Source organism: Ovis canadensis, chromosome 2, assembly GCF_042477335.2.
Source record: "Ovis canadensis isolate MfBH-ARS-UI-01 breed Bighorn chromosome 2, ARS-UI_OviCan_v2, whole genome shotgun sequence".
Classification (NCBI taxonomy): domain Eukaryota; kingdom Metazoa; phylum Chordata; class Mammalia; order Artiodactyla; family Bovidae; genus Ovis; species Ovis canadensis.
The window spans coordinates 9,485,088-9,502,573 of NC_091246.1; the positions used below are offsets into that span (position 1 = coordinate 9,485,088).

At 50.0% G+C, this 17,486-nt stretch overlaps 2 protein-coding genes across 6 annotated transcripts in view; one reads left to right on the forward strand and one right to left on the reverse strand.

The window, feature by feature from the left end:
* The window catches only part of AKNA (AT-hook transcription factor), a 58,205-nt gene extending 56,204 nt beyond the window's left edge, over window positions 1-2,001 (forward strand). For all 3 annotated transcript variants that reach the window (XM_069573848.1, XM_069573847.1, XM_069573846.1), the window contains exon 22: window positions 837-2,001. In XM_069573848.1, the coding sequence (XP_069429949.1) occupies window positions 837-1,098 (262 nt within the window). In that variant the 3' untranslated portion in view covers window positions 1,099-2,001. The remainder of the gene's footprint in view (window positions 1-836) is intronic.
* Window positions 2,002-4,136: 2,135 nt separating this feature from the next.
* On the reverse strand, window positions 4,137-15,311 carry ORM1 (orosomucoid 1). 3 transcript variants are annotated; one of them, XM_069573851.1, is made up of 7 exons: window positions 15,206-15,311; window positions 7,401-8,242; window positions 6,872-7,014; window positions 6,563-6,633; window positions 5,691-5,798; window positions 5,445-5,548; window positions 4,137-4,307 (listed from the first exon to the last, which is right to left on the reverse strand). In XM_069573851.1, the coding sequence occupies exons 2-7, from the start codon at window positions 7,515-7,517 to the stop codon at window positions 4,242-4,244; spliced, it is 609 nt and encodes a 202-aa protein (XP_069429952.1). In that variant the 5' UTR covers window positions 7,518-8,242; window positions 15,206-15,311; the 3' UTR covers window positions 4,137-4,241. The 3 variants fall into 3 exon arrangements, with proteins under 3 accessions (XP_069429952.1, XP_069429951.1, XP_069429953.1); XM_069573850.1 differs by lacking the exon at window positions 15,206-15,311 and having other exon boundaries at window positions 7,401-8,815; XM_069573852.1 differs by lacking the exon at window positions 15,206-15,311 and having other exon boundaries at window positions 4,137-4,566; window positions 7,401-8,815.
* Between the last annotated feature and the right edge of the window lie 2,175 nt (window positions 15,312-17,486).

The window sequence follows — 17,486 nt, forward strand, 5'->3', positions numbered from 1 at the left end:
TGAAGGACCAGGAGTGAGACTGGAGTTTACCGCATGCCAAGCAACACACCAGCGAATGTCTCCAGCCAAGTCTTCCTAAACCCATTCCTGCTCCATGTAGGCGAAACGCTTCCTTGTCTCCATCTTTCACTTTGTCCCCCTCTACACACTGTATTCCACGTCACAGGTGCCAGCGCTTCTTGCCCAGCACCAGTTTCCTTGAACCCTAAACTTGGGCATCTTTGGATGAATACAGGAGTCACTTCTTGGGGAAATCTGTGCTTCATCTCACGGCTCCTCCGCCCATTTCCCCCAGGACTTTTAAACAACACCCCACGTTCCCACAGGACCGGGCTGGGAAGGATGCACTTCCACCTCCTGCTCTGGGTGAGAGGAGCCAGACCATCGCACTCCTGCAGAATCCTAATTATTATTGTCACGCTTCTCTATCACTCCACACCTGACAAATAGGACTCCACGCATTACCTCTCTGGTGAAGGAGGCTTGCTCCAGAACCTGGGGTGGTCCTGGTCTCCCTGAGACCAGGCTTCCAGACGAGAAGCTCCCTGAAGGCAGCAGGCAGGGGTGTTCATTCACCATGGTAACCGCAGGCCCCAGCACTTAGTACTTAGTATAAGGTCAGTACGTATTTGTTCAATGAATGGGTAGGTGGCACTGGCCGCTTTCGAGCACTGTTCTGACTTCATCCCTCCAACACATCCCTTGGCAGGGGATATTTTCCCCATTTTGGAGGTGAAGAAGCCGAGACTCAGAATGTAGGGGCCAAGGGCTGAGCCGGGCCTGAGGCGCCCCAAGGCGTCCCCATGGTCAGGGAACTCACCCATCTCTCCCCGCAGGTACTACGCGCCGCCAGCACCTACCTCAGCACCCCCAGTCCGAGCAGCCGCCGAGTGGCCCCCCGCAGCCTGCTCCCGGCCGGCCCGGGGACCCCGGCACTCCGTCCAGCTGGACCTGAAGGACCTGGAGGAGCTCAACAAGGCCCTGAGCCGGGCGGTCGAGGCTGCCGAGAGCGTCCGCTCCACCACCCAGCACATGAGCCGCTCGCTGTCGGCCGAGCTGCGCCAGGCCCGCGGCCTGCGGGGCTCCTGCCTCTTCTGATGCTTGAGGCTCAGGGACACGCGGCGGGTGGGGCTGGCGGGCGCCCCCGCCCCAGGCCAGAGGGCGCCGAGCCACTCCCAGAGGCCCCGCAGACCCTCACGAGGAAGGCTCCCTCCGCCCCGGGCCCTGCCTTTCAGCCTCCATGCTTCCAGAACGGAAGGAGTGGCAGTGGGTGACTCAAAGAAGTCATTTCCTAGCCCTGACGAGGTTGAGGCTGGGACTGAGGCCACCCACTGCCCAGACACCATCTCTGGGAGGCCCCTGGCCTGCACGCATCCATCTCCAGCTAATAATGTGTATTTTATGTATGATGGACAGGTTTTTTTGTTGTTGTTGTTTTTTCTTTAACTGAGGCATTTTTCTGACGTTGAATCCTTCTTAGGAGGCCAGATAAGAGGGGATGGAGCCAGGGTCTCTGGTGAAAATTTGTCCCCCACCTGTGACCAGCCACTCCAGAGTAGGCATCTCTGAGAAGGATGTGGCCAGGGACCTTCCTCCTGGTGACTGGTGGTCAGTCCGTGGGGTACTTTGAGGCCACTGGAATATCTTAGAAGCGCCCAGCCTCCCCGTGCTTTCCCACGGGCTTGCTGCGATGGAGACACCCCACAGGGGCCCCTGGAAAGCTGTCTACCACGGTCTCCCCTCAGTACCTCATGCCGAGACCCCTGGCTCTCCCCTGTGGAAATGGGACCCCTGTGGAACTGGGCCAACGGCCAGCTTCCTGCCAGCTCCTGGTGTGTGCCCCTGAGGCCAGGCCATCTGCTCCCCGACCCTGTAGCAGCTCAGACCTCAGCTTTTCTGGAATGTGTGTGCATCACTGATATTTGTATATTTGGGGCATTAAAAAAAAATCTATTTTCGTTATGAGAGCAAATAAAGAAGAGTGAATATTAATCTTTAAAACTGTTTTATTTGTATTTTTTGGCCATGCCGCATGGCACATGGGATCTTAGTTCCCTGACCGGGGACTGAACCCACACTCCCTGTAGTGGCAGCACGGGGTCCTAACACTGGCTCACCGTGGAAGTCCCTAGACAGTAATCTCAAGAAGTGGAGGCCAGAGAACAACCCAAACATTCCCAAACCCACCCACATCTGTGATGTATGTCATCCTTGTGGTTTCTAAGGTCACGTTAGGGGGCAAAAGACTCGGCGCTGGGTGGAGCCCTCCCCCGGAGGACAGGTTGGGCGCACATTTCCAGACTCAACCTGCCTGCCTCTTGGCGCCATCTGTTTCTCCAGCTTTACCCGCTCAGAACCATGAAGCTTTCCACTGGAGGGGGCTGCAAGGAGAGGCTGTCTGGCCAAGCCTCTCTTGTGAGACATTGTGAGCAAATTGGTGTCTGGGTGAGCACGAGCCTGGGCTCTCTTTCCAGTGCTCCTTTTAACACCAAACAACAGCTGCTATTGACTGAGTGTCTCCTAGATGCCAATCCTTGAGCTAAGTGTGCCCCCATTTTATTGATGAGGAGACCGAGGTTCTGTCTACCGGAACTTGTGATGGTCTGTCTCCAAAGTCCATGTTCTTTGTAACTGTTTTATTCTCCCCAAACCTGCATGACGTTTTCTCCCCAACTCCTGCTTCCTCTTCCCTTGGCCTTTTCTCCAGTCTTTCCCACCTCTCATCTCACTTGCTTCTCTAGAACCCATTTTGATTTCATTTTTCAACTGATCCTTCTCAGGAGAGTTGACAATGGCATCTTGCTGAGATGAAGGATTTCTTATAGGTTCTGAGCCTCCAGGCCTACACTCTCGTGAGACGTGGATGGGAAGGCAGACCCCAAGGTAGGGACCCAGGGCAATGTCTCCAGCCTCAGTGCCCCAGGCACAGCATGGCTGCAGCTTTGGACAAAGGATGCTTGAGTCTTGGAGGTGTGGCTCTTTGCAGGATGCAGGTATGTGAGCCTCAAGACTGGTTTTCAGGAGCGAGGGTTATGGTCCTCTCACTCCAGATGGCTTAGGACCTGTGTACACAGAATACTTGAATTATTCAGTCCAACTTCTCTGCCACCGGCATCATGCTGCTTCTCACGCGCCAATGTATTGCAGAGCCCTTGGGTCTGGAAGGAGAACGGCCTTCTTTTTTTTTAATGTTTATTTATTTATTTATTTGGCTGCACCGGGGCCTTAGTTGCTACACGTGGGATCTTTGTTGCTGCATGTGGGATCAGTTTCCTGACCAGGGATTGAGCCCAGGCCCCCTGCATTGGGAGCATGGAGTCTTAGCCGCTGGACCACCAGGGAAGTTCCAGACACCAGCTTTCCTTGCTCAACTCCTGGCTTCAGACCCTCAGTCCTCTTTACACCTCGAAGTGGGTCTGCCTTGGACATGGCTCCACGGCGAGCGCTCCAATCACATATGTAAGTTGTCTGGATTTGAGAGACCCTCCTTACCCCTAGGTGTCCTTTCTTCCTTCTGGGTGACAGGCGGGCACTCTGGGGATACCTCAAGGAGACACACAGCCCCTCTGGCCTGGCCCCGAGTCCTCTGAGCCTCCTCTATCCGGCCCCTGCCCTGGCCCAGGCACCTGCCTCTTCCAGGATGCTCATGGAAGACTTCGAGCTGGTCTCCCTGCCTCCTGCCTTGCCCCTCCCAACTCACTTCCCCAGATGGCCAGGGTGATATCTATTAATAAAGTAAGGACCCTGGTGCTTGGCACCACACTCCTGAGTCTTCACCACCCTCTGTCTACCTGACCTCCTGCTCACGGTCCTCTGCCTCAATATTCCTTAAACAGATCTTTGGCTTCAGTGGGAACAGCAGGTGCTATCAAGCTCTAATCTTTCTAGAGTGGTTCAGGTGCCCCTTCCAGGTAGCCTTCCCAGACTTCCCCACTAGAAGGAAACTTCCCTGTGCTGGGCTCCCAAGGCACTCAGTGCATATAGCTGTCCATTCTGGCACATGTGCTGGGGACTACAGCAAGGGCTCTTCCAACCAGGGATTGACTCAGGGCGGTTGATCAGCCAGGGCTGACCTCAGTTGACTCAGGCGGGCACATGAATGAATGAATGAATGAATGCGCAAAGGACAACCTGACTACACCAAAACACACTTTATTGATGCAGCCGAGGGAACTGAGTTACAAAGGGTGAGCAGGGGGCTGCGGGTGGGCCCTCACAGCCCCCACGATCCTGGCCCAGTACTAGGACCCTTCTGTCTCCTTCTTCCTTTCCTCCTTGTGCTGCTTCTGCAGCGGCCCACACGCATCCTAGTGGGAGAAGACAGTGCGTGGCCAGGGAAGGGTGGGCTGGGCTGGGCAGAAGGCAGGCCCGACTGAGCTCAGGAGACCGACGGGCCAGGCCTGGCAGCGGGCACGGAGCGGGGGTGAGGGGAGGGGTCGGCCAGAAAGAGACTCTGGGTCTTCAGAGGGGAATGAGCTCTGGACTGTGGCACCAGCCCACGCAGGGCTCCAGCTGGGTGACCTTGGGCAGGTTATTTCCTCTCTCCACATCTCAGCTTATTCACCACTGAAACAGAGGCTCAAACCCTCAACAACTGGTGTGTCTGAGCATTCATGCCCTGTCTGCCCTTCTGTTGATCTCCTGGATTCCTCGCACCGTTTTGAAGATGATGAGAGGGAGGTTCAGGGCGGCCTGGGGCCTGTCCCCCCAGCCAGCAGATGGGGGAGGTAGGCTGCTGGCCTCAGGACCAAATCCGGTGCCTGTATTCATAAGCTCTTTTCCGAGGTTCCCAAAAATGGGGGGTGGTGACTTGTGCTGTACTGGTGGTCATGGGAAATGACCTTCAGTGGTAGGCAGATGGAGATGTTTTCATTTTAATAATCATGAAAGTATTTCACGTATATCAAAAAAGGGTAGCCAGCTCATCAGCTCTGTGACTTCAGATATTGCACAGGACAAGACCAAGTAAAGCCTTTCATTTAACACAGGTTTAAAGGAAAGCATTAAGAGGATACAGAAAATTCTGTTAGAGCAAAAATCAGGACAGCGGTCCTAGACTTGCGGTTGGGGTGGCTCCAAAACCATAAGACCTATTGCCCATCACACAGGCATTAGAGGCCTGGGGTGTGGCAGGCAGCGGCTGTAAATGATCATCCCCTGGATGTGTCTCTTTTCCGTTTGCCACAACTTGGCTCTGCTCTTCCCCTCCTGTTAGGTTTTCCAGTCCCCCCCAAGTACTCCAGGCATCCTCTCTGATTTCCCAGTGACTTTTCCCTCCTGGACACTCATCCATCCCCCGGGGGTCCTGCAGGGAAGCCGGTGCTTGATCAGGATGTCCTGTCTCGCTGTGCAGCCTTGACTGACAGCTTCCCTCTCTAGGCCTCTGAGGCTGCCCAAGGTGGGACCACCCTCAGGGTGGGCACTACCCACCTCCTTGCACTCACCTTCTTCTCATCAGTGTATATGATTTCTGATTCCTGGATGTCTATGCACTTGATAACATCTAGGAACTCTTTCTTCTGCTCCTGGGTCACCTCTGGCTTGTCAGCTGCAAGAGGGAGCAAGGGGCCAGGTGGGGATGCGGGAGGCCTGAGTGGGAGGCCAGGGAGGGCTGGGGCTCTGGGGATCTAGCCTGGGGAGTGGTGGTCCTGGGGTGAGGCTTGGGTGGAGTAGGGGTTTGGGACATCTACCGTAGAAGGACACCCCCACGTTCTTTGTGCCATTCCAGGAGGCAGCAAGCATGAAGGTCCTGAAGCGCTTGCTGAGCAGCAGGTCAGCAAAGTGTTCTCTGTCCATCTCTGAAAAAGAGAAGACTCTGGTGAGACCACAGGAAACCACAACGGTTCCCATCTCATGGGCCAGGAACAGGGATGTGCCCAAGGCCACACAGCCAGTCCATGAAGGCCAGGGGTTCCCTGGGGCCGCTGGTCCCTCGCTCCTGCCGTGTGCCAGGCTCCGGACCGAGTGCCCGCCATGTGTACAATCTTAGGAGCCTCACGTGGACCGTGGTTGTCAAGGCCTTTATCTCTCCATTTTACAGATGAGGAAACCAGACTCAGACAGGAGCCTCGGGGCTGCAAAGTGACATCTGTTCAATTCCACTGGCTCCTACTGGGTGCCCTCTTTGCAGTGTTAGTGGGACGTGGGTGAAGCCACTGCCTGCCCCATACAGGCTCCCACCTTTAGCTCACAGAAGATATGAAGTAATTGACAGAGATGTATGACTGGAGCCAGCCTGAGGTTTAGATCCTAGTTCTAATTATAAGCTGTGTGACCTCGGGGAAACTCCTTGACATCTCTGTTTCTCTCTTTCCCCATCTGATCACTATGATGTCCTCCTAGGGCTGTTAGTATGAAGGGGATTAAATGTGAAACATTTCGAACAGTGCCTGGCACACAGCAAGAACTTGAAAATACTGGCAGTTATTACTGATTATTTGCTGTGTGCAGGTGCTAGGACCACAGAGATATAAGAAGTCCTCTAGGGCCCCTCCTTGAGGCTGGACAACCCACCATCTCCCCTCTCCACACAGCAGCCCTCCACCTGAAGGTTAGCTCTCACCAAATTTAGACAAGGTCCCATTCTGACGATAGACGTTTATGTAGCTGCAGTTGTAGACACACTTGTCCGCACTACAGCAGGATAGAAGCGGGGAGAAAAACAGTAAGATGGTCAAAGAGAAGTGCTCGATCACCCATCGCAGTCAACAAGTCAAATGACAATTAGAGTCAGTGTCCCCTTCCCTTCCCCCCGCAATTCCATCGATAGGAAGGCTGAGGCTGAGGCCAGGAGGAAAGTTGGACTCGCCCAAGGATTTTCTGCAGCTGGGAGTGAAAGCCAGAAGCTGGGGCTGGCAGTGTGGGCTCTCACATGGTCTGGTACTCTCTGACGATCAGCTTGTCCTCCGCGTGCCTGGGCTCAAAGTAAAAGAAAGCCGCCTGGATTGCTCTAGCCGACTCATTGTACTCAGGGTTTCGGAAAGCGGAGCCAATATAAAACCACTTGCCAGAGAGCTGGGGAGAAGCCAGGAATTGGTGATGGAGCCAAATCCTTGATAGTCAGCAGGGATGAGACTTAGCAGATCTCTGCCCCGTTTTTGCAAACAAGAAGACTGGGGCCCCAGATGAGGAGCGATCATACAAGAGCTCACTCAGGGAACTAGGTATCTCCTCAAATGCCCCCCAGCCCCTGGGCAGTCCCTCCCCACCTAGGACAGAGTTGTTCCCTGCTGAGGGACCTTGCAAGGAGACGTCTGAGTTTAGAAGCAGAGAAATGTCTCTGGAGGCTGGTCAGAATTTCAGCCCAGGCTCCAGGAGAGAAAACGGGGGTATCAGGAGGGCAAAGGAAAGCCCAGGGAGGGAAGCAGCTGCCTACGGTGCTCAGGGAGTCGGGCACTTACCCAGTCCATGGTGGTGTTGCTAATGGGTGCCGCTGTCATCAGGTTGGCGCACTTGGGGCTCTGGGCATCCAGCAGGGGAAGGAGGCTCAGGACAGCGAGAGCCCAAAGCAGTGCCATGCTGAGACCAGGAGACACCTGCAGCCAAGCAAGCTGGTGGCTGGAAGATGTCAGTGACTTTTAAAGGAGCTGTGGGCGGGTCCCTAGGACCCGGCTGTGACACGGTTCAGCAAACTCTTGTGAAATGTCTTGCACAAATCCTTCCATCCTTCCTGCAAAGCCAGCTGTAGGTAAAGCTTGCAAGCCTGGGTCTAATTTGGGTCCCTAACCTGGAGGAGTTAATGTGTTTAGATAATGATTGAGGGGCCTGTAAACAAAGTCTCCTGTTTCCATTCAATTCCTGTTCTATTAAGCGCCAAGACTCAAAGGCCAGTCAGTCAGTTCAGTCACACAGTCATGTCTGACTCTGCGACCCTATGGATTGCAGCACGCCAGGCCTCCCTGTCTATCACCAACTCCCAGAGTTTACTCAAACTCATGTGCATTGAGTCGAGATGCCATCCAACCATCTCATCCTGTGTCATCCCCTTCTTCTGCCTTCAATCTTTCCCAGCATCAGGGTCTTTTCAAATGAGTCTTCGCATCTGGTGGCCAAAGTATTGGAGTTTCAGCTTCAGCGTCAGTCCTTCCAATGAACACCAGGACTGATCTCCTTTAGGATGGACTGGTTGGATCTCCTTGCAGTCCAAGGGACTCTCAAGAGTCTTCTCCAACACCACTGTTCAAAAGCATCAATTCTTCGGCGCGCAGCTTTCTTTATAGTCCAACTTTCTTAAAGGACCCAGCTGTAAATCAAGTGCTGAAGGCAACTTAGAGAGTGCCCAGGAGAGTGTGGTGTATATGGGAATGAGTAGGGGAGGGATTTAGGGGTAGGAGGTGTGGGCAAACATGGGATCAATCTCAAATGAGTGTGGGGACAACTGTGAAACAACAAAGATCCAGAGAGGCCCCAACTCAATCCTGGAGGCAGGGACATTTCCAAAAGAAAGGGACCTCTAAGCTGAATATCTATTTCCAGTACTGAGTGAGTAAGTGAAAGTCGCTTAGTCGTACCTGACTTTTTTCAACTCCGTGGACTATACAGTCTATGGAATTCTCCAGGCCAGAATACTGGAGTGGGTAACCATTCCCTTCTGGGGATCTTCCCAACCCACGGATCGAATCCACGTCTCCTGCACTGCAGGCAGATTCTTTACCGTCTGAGCCATCAGGGAAGCAAATGTATTGGGTTGGCCAAAAAGTTCACTCGAGTTTTTCCATAAGATGTTACAAGAGATGAATGAATATTTTGGCCTATCCGATACTGCTTAAACCGCCTCTCAACATCTAAAACAGGAAATGGTCCCTGTGTTTTCTCCACCCCCTGCTGGTTGAGCAGGGAACTTGCCTTTCTTTTTACCCATATGTTCCCAGTCCTGGAACAGTGCCCAGCAAGGAGCAGACACTCAGTATAAACCTTGGAATAAATAATTCCTCTGTTCATTTGCATTTCTATGTGATGAAGTCAAATCTTTATTTGTATAAATAGATTCCAAAAGTATTATTATGATAGGCTTACAATTTTGTATTCTTATTCATTTCCTATATTTGAATAATTTTTCCTGGGTCAGTATAGTCAGCAGTTGTAATTTGAATGGATGAATAATCTTTCATTCACTTTCTGGATTCTAACTTCCCTAAACATGTCCTTTCTTTACACCTAGAGCATTTTATTTATTTTTTCCCAACTTTATTGAGACGCAATTGCCTATAATGTTTTAGATTGTAATTTTTCCTCTGAAGATATGTCAGAGACCATCTGAATTTCTTTCAAGAGAAAGAAAAGCATATGTCTTTAAAAATACAAGACTAGTGATATTTAAAAGCTTCCCCCAATAAATAAAAATAAATTACCCCAAGACAAACAACTCAGGTATCTGTCAAAAGGAAAATGGAAAAACAAACTGTTATTTTTATACAATGAAATAATACTTAGCAACAAAAAAAGAATGAACTACAGATATATACAACAACGTAAATGAATTTCAAAAACAGGCTGAACGAAAAAAACCAGACTCAGGCTTCCCTGATGGTCCAGTGGTTGGGAGTCCACCTGCCAATTCAGGAAACATAGGTTCAATCCCTGGTCCAGGAAGATTCCACGTGCAGTGGGACAAGTGAGCTCGTGTGCCGCAACTACCGAGCTCACGCTCTAGAGCTTGTGTTCTGCAACAGTGAGAAGCCCACGCACCACAGGGAAGAGTAGCCCCTGCTCACTGCAACTAGAGAAAGCCCCCCTCAAAAGAAAGAAAGAGCTAGACTGAACAGCTCAGAGACTGGACTTCCCGGGTGGTCCAGTTGCTAAGACTCCATGCTCCTGACGAGGGGCCCGGGTTCCATCCCTGGTCAGGGAACTAGATCCTACATGCCTCAACTACGAGCTCACAGGCCACACAAAATCCCACATGCTGTAATTAAGATCCCAGCTGCTGCAACTAACACTCGGTGCAGTCTAATAAATAAGCATTAAAAAAAAAAACCCCAGCACACAGACTGTGTGAGTCCACTTATATGAAGTTCTAGAACAGTCAAAACTAATTATAATGGTAGAAATCAGATCAGTGGTTGCCTTGGCAATTTGCCCAGGGACGCGAGAGAACTTTTTGAAGTAGATGACCATGTTCTATATTTTCATTCTGGTGGTGGTTACACACGTATTGATATGTACATTTGTGAAACTCTTTGAGCTGGAAATTGAAAACGTGTGAATTTTATTGTATGCTGTGCATGCTAAGTCGCTTCAGTCGTGTTCGATTCTTTGTGACCCCATGGACATAGCCCACTGGGTTCCTCTGTCTATGCGATTCTCCAGGCAAGAATGCTGGAGTGGGGTGTCATGCCCTCCTCCAGGGGATCTTCCCCACCCAGGGATCGAACCCGCATCTCCAGTGACTCCTGCATTGCAGGGGGTTTCTTTTACCACAGAGCCACTGAGGAAACCCTTATTGTACGCCTAGTATACCTCAATTAAGTTGACTTATATTTAAAAAAAACACTTCACCTCCAAAAGAGAGAAAGCAAAACCACGACAAATCAAAAAGCACTAACAGCGTTTAATGCTGCGCCGATAAGGCAGTGCGGAAACGAGTCTCTCCCCCGACGCCCTTGTCGGAACTAGAATTTCCCTTCTTTTTCTGTTTTTATCAGCTCAGTTAGTGTCTTGACCTTGCACTGCTCTACCTGGAGTCTTGCAAACACGATTGGAGCGCTTCAGGAGGGAACAGCGCAGGTATGGGAGAGGGTGATGCAAGAAGGATCGAGACAGCCTGTGTGACTGGAGCCTGTGATGGGGTCAGAGGGATGGAGGCTGATGCTGCCGGTGGCGCTCTTGGTGGGAACCCAAGCTGCAGAGCGTGGAACCAGGCCGAGGAGTTTGCAGTGTCCTCTGAGGGCACTGGGGAGAAACGGAAAGATTTTAAGTGAGGTGTGTGCGGAGGGGTAATATCAGATTTGCCCTTTAGAGAGAGCCCACCATCTGCAGTGAGAAGAACAGGGGACGGGAAGGACAAGCACAGGAGAATGCACTTGGCAGAGCAGCTGGGCAGATGCAGTGGTCCAGGTGAGAGATGATGGAAGTGGGCAGTTTCAAGACACTATGTAAGGACATGCTGAATGCCGTGTGGGCACACTGCTACCATCAGATGGGGCTAGTGAGGTTCCTACCTGGAGCCCAGATCTTTCCAGGTCCCCACTTATCACACACACATGGACACACACACACACAAGTTCACGCAACAACACACAAGCACCTCTGTCACTTGGGATCTGCCGCCTGGTACTGGCACAGGGTGACCCATAACCCTAAATGCCTTTTGTCACAGCCAACCATGTTCAGAGCCCAGGGGAACAAGTCTTCCCATCTTGTGCTCTCTCCTTGAAACACCACGTGCTCTTTCCAAACATCCCAAGGTTTTGAGGGTGATGCTACTGCTGACACGGGAGACAGCAGTAGGATTAGGATGGTCTGTGTGGCTGGAGCCTCTGATGGGTTCAGAGTGATGGAGGCATCAGCCTCCATCACTTCAGACCCACTTCCGAGTCCAGGGAAGATTTGAGTGGACTTAGAGGTAGTGAAACCTAGCAGGACCCTGCAAGGCCCTCCCAGGTAAAATAAAAACCCCTCCATTTCTTGGTGATAGAAAGAAAAAAGGCGGGTGTGGTAGGAAGGCTTATGTCTCCTAGACCTTCTCTGAGTTCCAAAGAGCAGGCTCAAGCAGTTAATGATTAGGACAACAAGGACACAGGACTCCTAGTCCTCCGGAAGGGATGTAGATAACAATTTGATGTTTATCTTTGAGTTGTTTTGCAGAAACGAAGACCTGTACCCAGGTGGAGGATGGGGACGACATCCTGACCATGAGCACGCAGACACCAGACTCGTTGGAAGCAGAAAGCTGATGATGGAGATTTCTGAAACAACCGCCTGTTACCTCCCCACCAACCAATCAGAAGATTCACAAGCTGATCACGCATCCTACACCTCTCTCCTTTTCACCCTTCCTGCCTCTAAAAACCCTGTGCCCCGGCCAGCTAACCAGATGGACTTGAGACAGGTCTAAGTCTCCATTTTCCGTGTTGGCACCTCGATTAGCTTTCTCTGCTCCAGACTCTGATGTCTCCATTTGACCTCCCTGTGTGTGGGGTGTATGAGCTTGGATCTGACTACAGAAAAAGACGGATTAATTAACTTTCTCATTCCTCCCTCTGTACATAAAGGCCATACTTGCTTACCACATTAGCCCTTGCCTCCCAATAGTAATGAGAAACCACTTTTTTTTTTTTGCAACCTGTGGTTGGAGAGGCCCTCCTAAATTAGAACTAGGTAATATTTGCAACAGTTGCATGTGGTAGCCAAGAAATATTTTGCAAAGTGCAATCATTCATGTTCCTCTTAAATTCATGTACAGGTAGACATAACACAGGAATGATGCTAAAGCTGAAACTCCAGTACTTTGGCCACCTCATGTGAAGTGTTAACTCACTGGAAAAGACTCTGATGCTGGGAGGGGTTGGGGGCAGGAGGAAAAGGGGACGACAGAGGCTGGATGGCATCACTGACTCGATGGATGTGAGTTTGAGTGAACTCCGGGAGATGGTGATGGACAGGGAAGCCTGGCGTGCTGCGGTTCATGGGGTCACAAAGAGTCAGACATGACTGAGCGACTGATCTGATCTGAACATGTTAGGCATGGATCTGATTCTTGGCATCAGCAGCTCGAGGTTGAATGCTAGCATGGTGAATGATTTATAGCTTTATAAACTTTTGAACAAACCTTAATCGATTGATTAAATTTCCCAAATGTTAATTTTAAAGAGTCAGCTTTATTTGAAAGCTTTTGATGTATGATGTTTAGTTATTTAGAACAGTGGTCTGTGGCCTTCATTTGTTCGTGCGCAGAAATGCTAGGGTCGCCCCCTGTGTGGGCGAAGGGTGAACAGGGAGGGCCAGTAAATGGCACGATGCGGCCTTTCTTTTGCCCAGAGCAATTCAGCTCTGGCCTAACCTGCATGCCTCCTGAAGCAGAACCATAGACAGTGAGTGTGATATACAGAAAGTGCCCTGCGTACGAACCTGCAAGTTGTGAACATGTGTCCCATCAGCATCAGGCGTGAAATTGCAGCTTGCCCTCCATCTCCTAAGATCCTTCAGCTCTGCCATCTCCCACCTCTTCTCACCCCTCCAGTCATAACTCTTGGCTGTTCACTCGACGCCAGCCCCTGTATGCCAGCTGCTGTACTGTATTACTGTACTTTTCAAGGTACTGTGCTGTAAGATTAAAAATGTTTCCTTTATTTTTTGTGTTTGTTTTTTTATGTATTATTTGTGTGAAAAGTAATGTAAACCTACTACAGTACAGTACTATACAGCCAACTGTGTTAGTTGAGTACCTAGGCTCACTTTGTTGGCCTTACGAATATACCAGACTTACAAAGGCACGCTCTGAACAGATCTCATTTGTATGTAGGGGACTGACTGTAATAAGAAACACATGCTTGATCTCTACCTCCATTTCTGGTAACACAGGTCATAACAACTCCTGGGATCTCCAAAGTGATACTTGTCTTTTTGTAGACTAATGAGATGTCCCTTGGCTGGGGGCTCCTGGATACCCTCAGAATGGGGACTGACTTTGAGATTAGAGGGTTGAAAATTTCAGCTCCACCCCCTCATCTCTGAGAAGGGAACGGGTGCTGGAGACGGACTTGGTCACTAATGACGAACAATGATTTAATCAGCCATGCCCAGGTAAGGGTGCTTTCAGTGAAGTCGGAGTTGGGACATGTGGAGGTGCTGGGTAGGTGGCCGATCCAAAGAAGGCATGGAAGTCCTGTGCTCTTTCCCACATACCTTGCCCTGGGCATCACTGCTATCTGACTATTCCTGAATTGTATCCTTTTATACTAAACTGGTAATCTAGTAAGTAAATGATCTTCTGAATTCTGTGAGCTGTTCTAATAAATGGTCAAACCCAAAGAAGGGGTTATGGGAGTCTGTGATTTAGAGCTGGTGGGTTGGACGCACAGGGGACAACCTGCACTTGTGATTGCCATTGCAATGGGAACAGTCTTGTGGGTCTGAGCCCTTAACCTGCAGGATTTGATGCTCAGCCTGATTAGTGTTGAAACCAAGTCCCCCTAAATCCAAGTGTCCTTACTGAGTTTATGATGAATCTATCTATCCAAACTTTTATTTCCTTTCTTGTTCAACCCCTGTTTCCCTCATAATAGAAGGGTATCAAAGAAAAGGGGAGATTGAAACTGAGCAGGACCCTGCAAGGTCTTTGCACCTTTCTAAGCCTTTCCTTGAGTTCCAAAGAGCAGGCTTAAGCAGTCAATAAGTAGGACAATATAGACGCAGGATTCCTAGTCCCTCCAGAAGGGACTTAGATAGCAATTTGATGGTTATCTTTGAGTTGTTCTGCAGAAACTAAGACCTGTACCCCAGTGGAGGATGGGGATGACATGCTGACCACAAGCATGTAGACCCTAGACTAGTTGAAACCAGAAGGTTGATGATCAAGATTTCTGAAATATCCCCCTGTCACCCCACCACCGCCAAGTCAGAAGAAGGTCCATGAACTGATCTCACATCCTAGGACCCTCTCCCCTAACACTTTCTTTTAAAACCCTTGCTGAACACCATTGGGGAGTTCTAGTCTTTTGAGCATGAGTTGCCCGTTCCTCCCGCTTGGTGCCTGCAATAAATGCTGGACTTTGCTTCACCACAACCCAGCGTCAGTAGACTGGCTTTGCTGTGTATATGGCAATTAGACCCAAGTTTGGTTCCATAACAGTATCAGAACGGAACTGAATTGTAGGATACCCAGTTGGTGTCTTGGGCTTCCCAAGTGTACAGTGGTAAAGAACCCACCTGCCAGTGCAGGAAATTCAGGGGACATGGGTTCAATCCTTGGGTCAGGAAGATCTCCTGGAGAAGGACATGGCCACCCACCCAGTATTCTTGCCTGGAGAATCCCATGGACAGAGGAGCCTAGTGGGCTACAGCCCATGGGGTTGCAAAGAATTGGACACGACTGAGTGACTAAGTACACACAGTTGGTGTCTGGAAAGTCAGAGAATTGCTTGGTGTGGGAGAAAATCCACATACTTTGTGGCCAGAAGTATGTGAGCAGAGAGAGAAAAATGAAAGTTCCCCTTCCAGGGAGTAAGTGGAGTGCATCCCCTGGGAAGGGGTGAGTGGTCCTTACCCTTCTCACCCTCAGGCTGCACCCTGCGGCAGGCGGGGGTGTGTCTCACTCTCCTCCCAAGAGGCCATCCAGGTAGTTTCTCCAAGCACACCCACCACTCATCCTCACACACTACAATTTTCTCCACCTTTTTATTAATACATTTCAAGGGTGGTTTGGAACCTCCATAAACTGAGGTCTTCAGCAGCCCTCCCCAGCCTGCCCTTTCATCTGTCCCTGGCACAATGTCAAGAGAAGTTTGGCAGGAAAGAGATAGAAAAGCAATCAGAGCAGGGTAGGGTGCTGGTCAAGGAGCTGTCCTGGTTTTGTTGTTGTTCAATTGCTAAGTCATGTCTGACTCTTTGTGACCCCATATGACTGCAGCCTGCCAGGTTTTCCCAGCCCTCATTATCTCCTGGAGGTTGCCCAAGTTCATGTCCACTGAATCAGTAATGTCATACAGCCATCTCACCCTCTGTCGCCCACTTCTCCTTCTGCCTTCAATCTTTCCCAGCTTCAGGGCCTTTTCCAGTGAGTGAGTTGTTTGCATCAGGTGGCCAAACTACTGGAGCTTCAGCTTCAGCATCAGTCCTTCCAAAGAGTATTCGGGGTTGATCCTTTGAGATTGACTGGCTTGATCTTGCTGTCCAAGGGATTCTCAAGAGTCTTCTCCAACACACAGTTTGAAAGCATCATTTCTTTGGCACTCAGCCTTCTTTATCGTCCAGCTCTCACATTCATACCTGACTACTGAGAAGACCACAGCCTTGACTATATGGACCTTTGTTGGCAAAGTGATGTCTTTGCTTTTAACACACTGTCTAGGTTCGTCATAGCTTTCCTGAGAAGAAGCAACCATCTTCTAATTTCATGGCAGCAGTCACCAACCACAGTGATTTCAGAGCCCAGGAAGAGGAAATCTGTCACTGCTTCCAACTTTTCCCCTTCTATGGGACCAGATGTCCTACTGCTTGCTTACTGTGTGACCTTGGGCAAGTTATCTAACTTCTCTTGTCTCAATTTCCCTAGCTGTAAAGTGGGAATAATAGTAATGACTTCTACTCATTGGGTTGTTATGTGCATTCAATCTGTTCACATTTAGATGAACTAAATATTAGATGAAACAAACTTGCTTCTAAGGGTTCTCCTATTATAGTAATCATCACCATCTGTTTAATGAGAAGTGGGGTGGTAAGGAAGGAAAGACAGACTCCTGCATTATATAAATATTTCAGCTGATAGCAAGTTACATGCCCCTTCTCAAGATACCAACATGCAAAAATATGTCTCTATCAGATTCACAAAATAGCTCCTCACCCCGCCTTAGATACATGAGAAAAACGAGTGACCTGGGTCAGGAAGATGCCCTGGAGAAGAAACTGGCAATTCACGTCAGTATTCTTGCCTGGAAAATCCCATGGACAGAGGAGCCTGGAGGCTACAGTCCATGGGGTCGCAAAGAGCCACACACAACTTAGTGACTAACATACACTCAGAGGGTTAAGGTGACATGGTGAAAAGGTGAGGCTTCAATAACCAGGGAAAGGCACCACTCTGAAATGATTCACTTCCTAAGGAAACCACTTTATATGTATTTCTGGCCATTTTATACAAGCCACGGCTGAGCTCTGTGTCTGACAACGAATACGTGATCTTCTGCACAAGCCACCACAAGAATACACCAGCAAAGCAAACAGTCTGAATTAAGAACTTTGTGTCTGGACTAACGAAATACTCCCAAAATATTTGCCTAAGTCCAGATCCTGTTTTGTTATCTTGTGCAACTTATGTAACCTCTTTGGACTTTAGTTCCCTCGTTAGAAGAGCCAGGGCAATAACGGGTATCTCTGAGATGGTGCGTGAGGTGAACACGGGTCACGTTCCACATGGCTCCTGGTTCACAGAAAGTGTGCAAGAAAGTGTAACCACTGTTATTTTGAAAGGTGTTATTAGGGGTTGAACCATATGAAATCTGTGGACTTTGGAGATTAAAAAAAAAGTTGAATATCATTCCATTTCACCTGGCTCATCCAACTATTGTATTAATAGAACAATCACCTGGTCTGCGGTTTGCAAGCAGGGAAAGACATGTCACTCCCTTTTTGCTGGGGAAAAACGGGGGCCCAGAGAGAATGACTTGCCCAGGGCCACGTGACAGTCAGGAAGCTGAGACTGGAATCCACCTGCCAGCCTCCCCCCCTTCTCTCTCGTCCCTCTCTCACTTACCCAGCACCAGGTTGCTGGTCATTGTGAAATATGGCAGTCCTTGATTCGCTGGGGACAGAGTGAACGCAGGCCTGGG

Excerpts from the sequence above, each read along its gene's own strand:
- ORM1 (XM_069573851.1), bottom strand. The coding sequence starts at position 7,517 with ATGGCACTGCTTTGGGCTCTCGCTGTCCTGAGCCTCCTTCCCCTGCTG. Across the intron at positions 5,799-6,562 it reads TGGGACCTTGTCTAAATTTG|AGATGGACAGAGAACACTTT; the intron begins GTGAGAGCTAAC and ends TCTCTTTTTCAG. Across the intron at positions 5,549-5,690 it reads CGTGGGGGTGTCCTTCTACG|CTGACAAGCCAGAGGTGACC; the intron begins GTAGATGTCCCA and ends TCCCTCTTGCAG.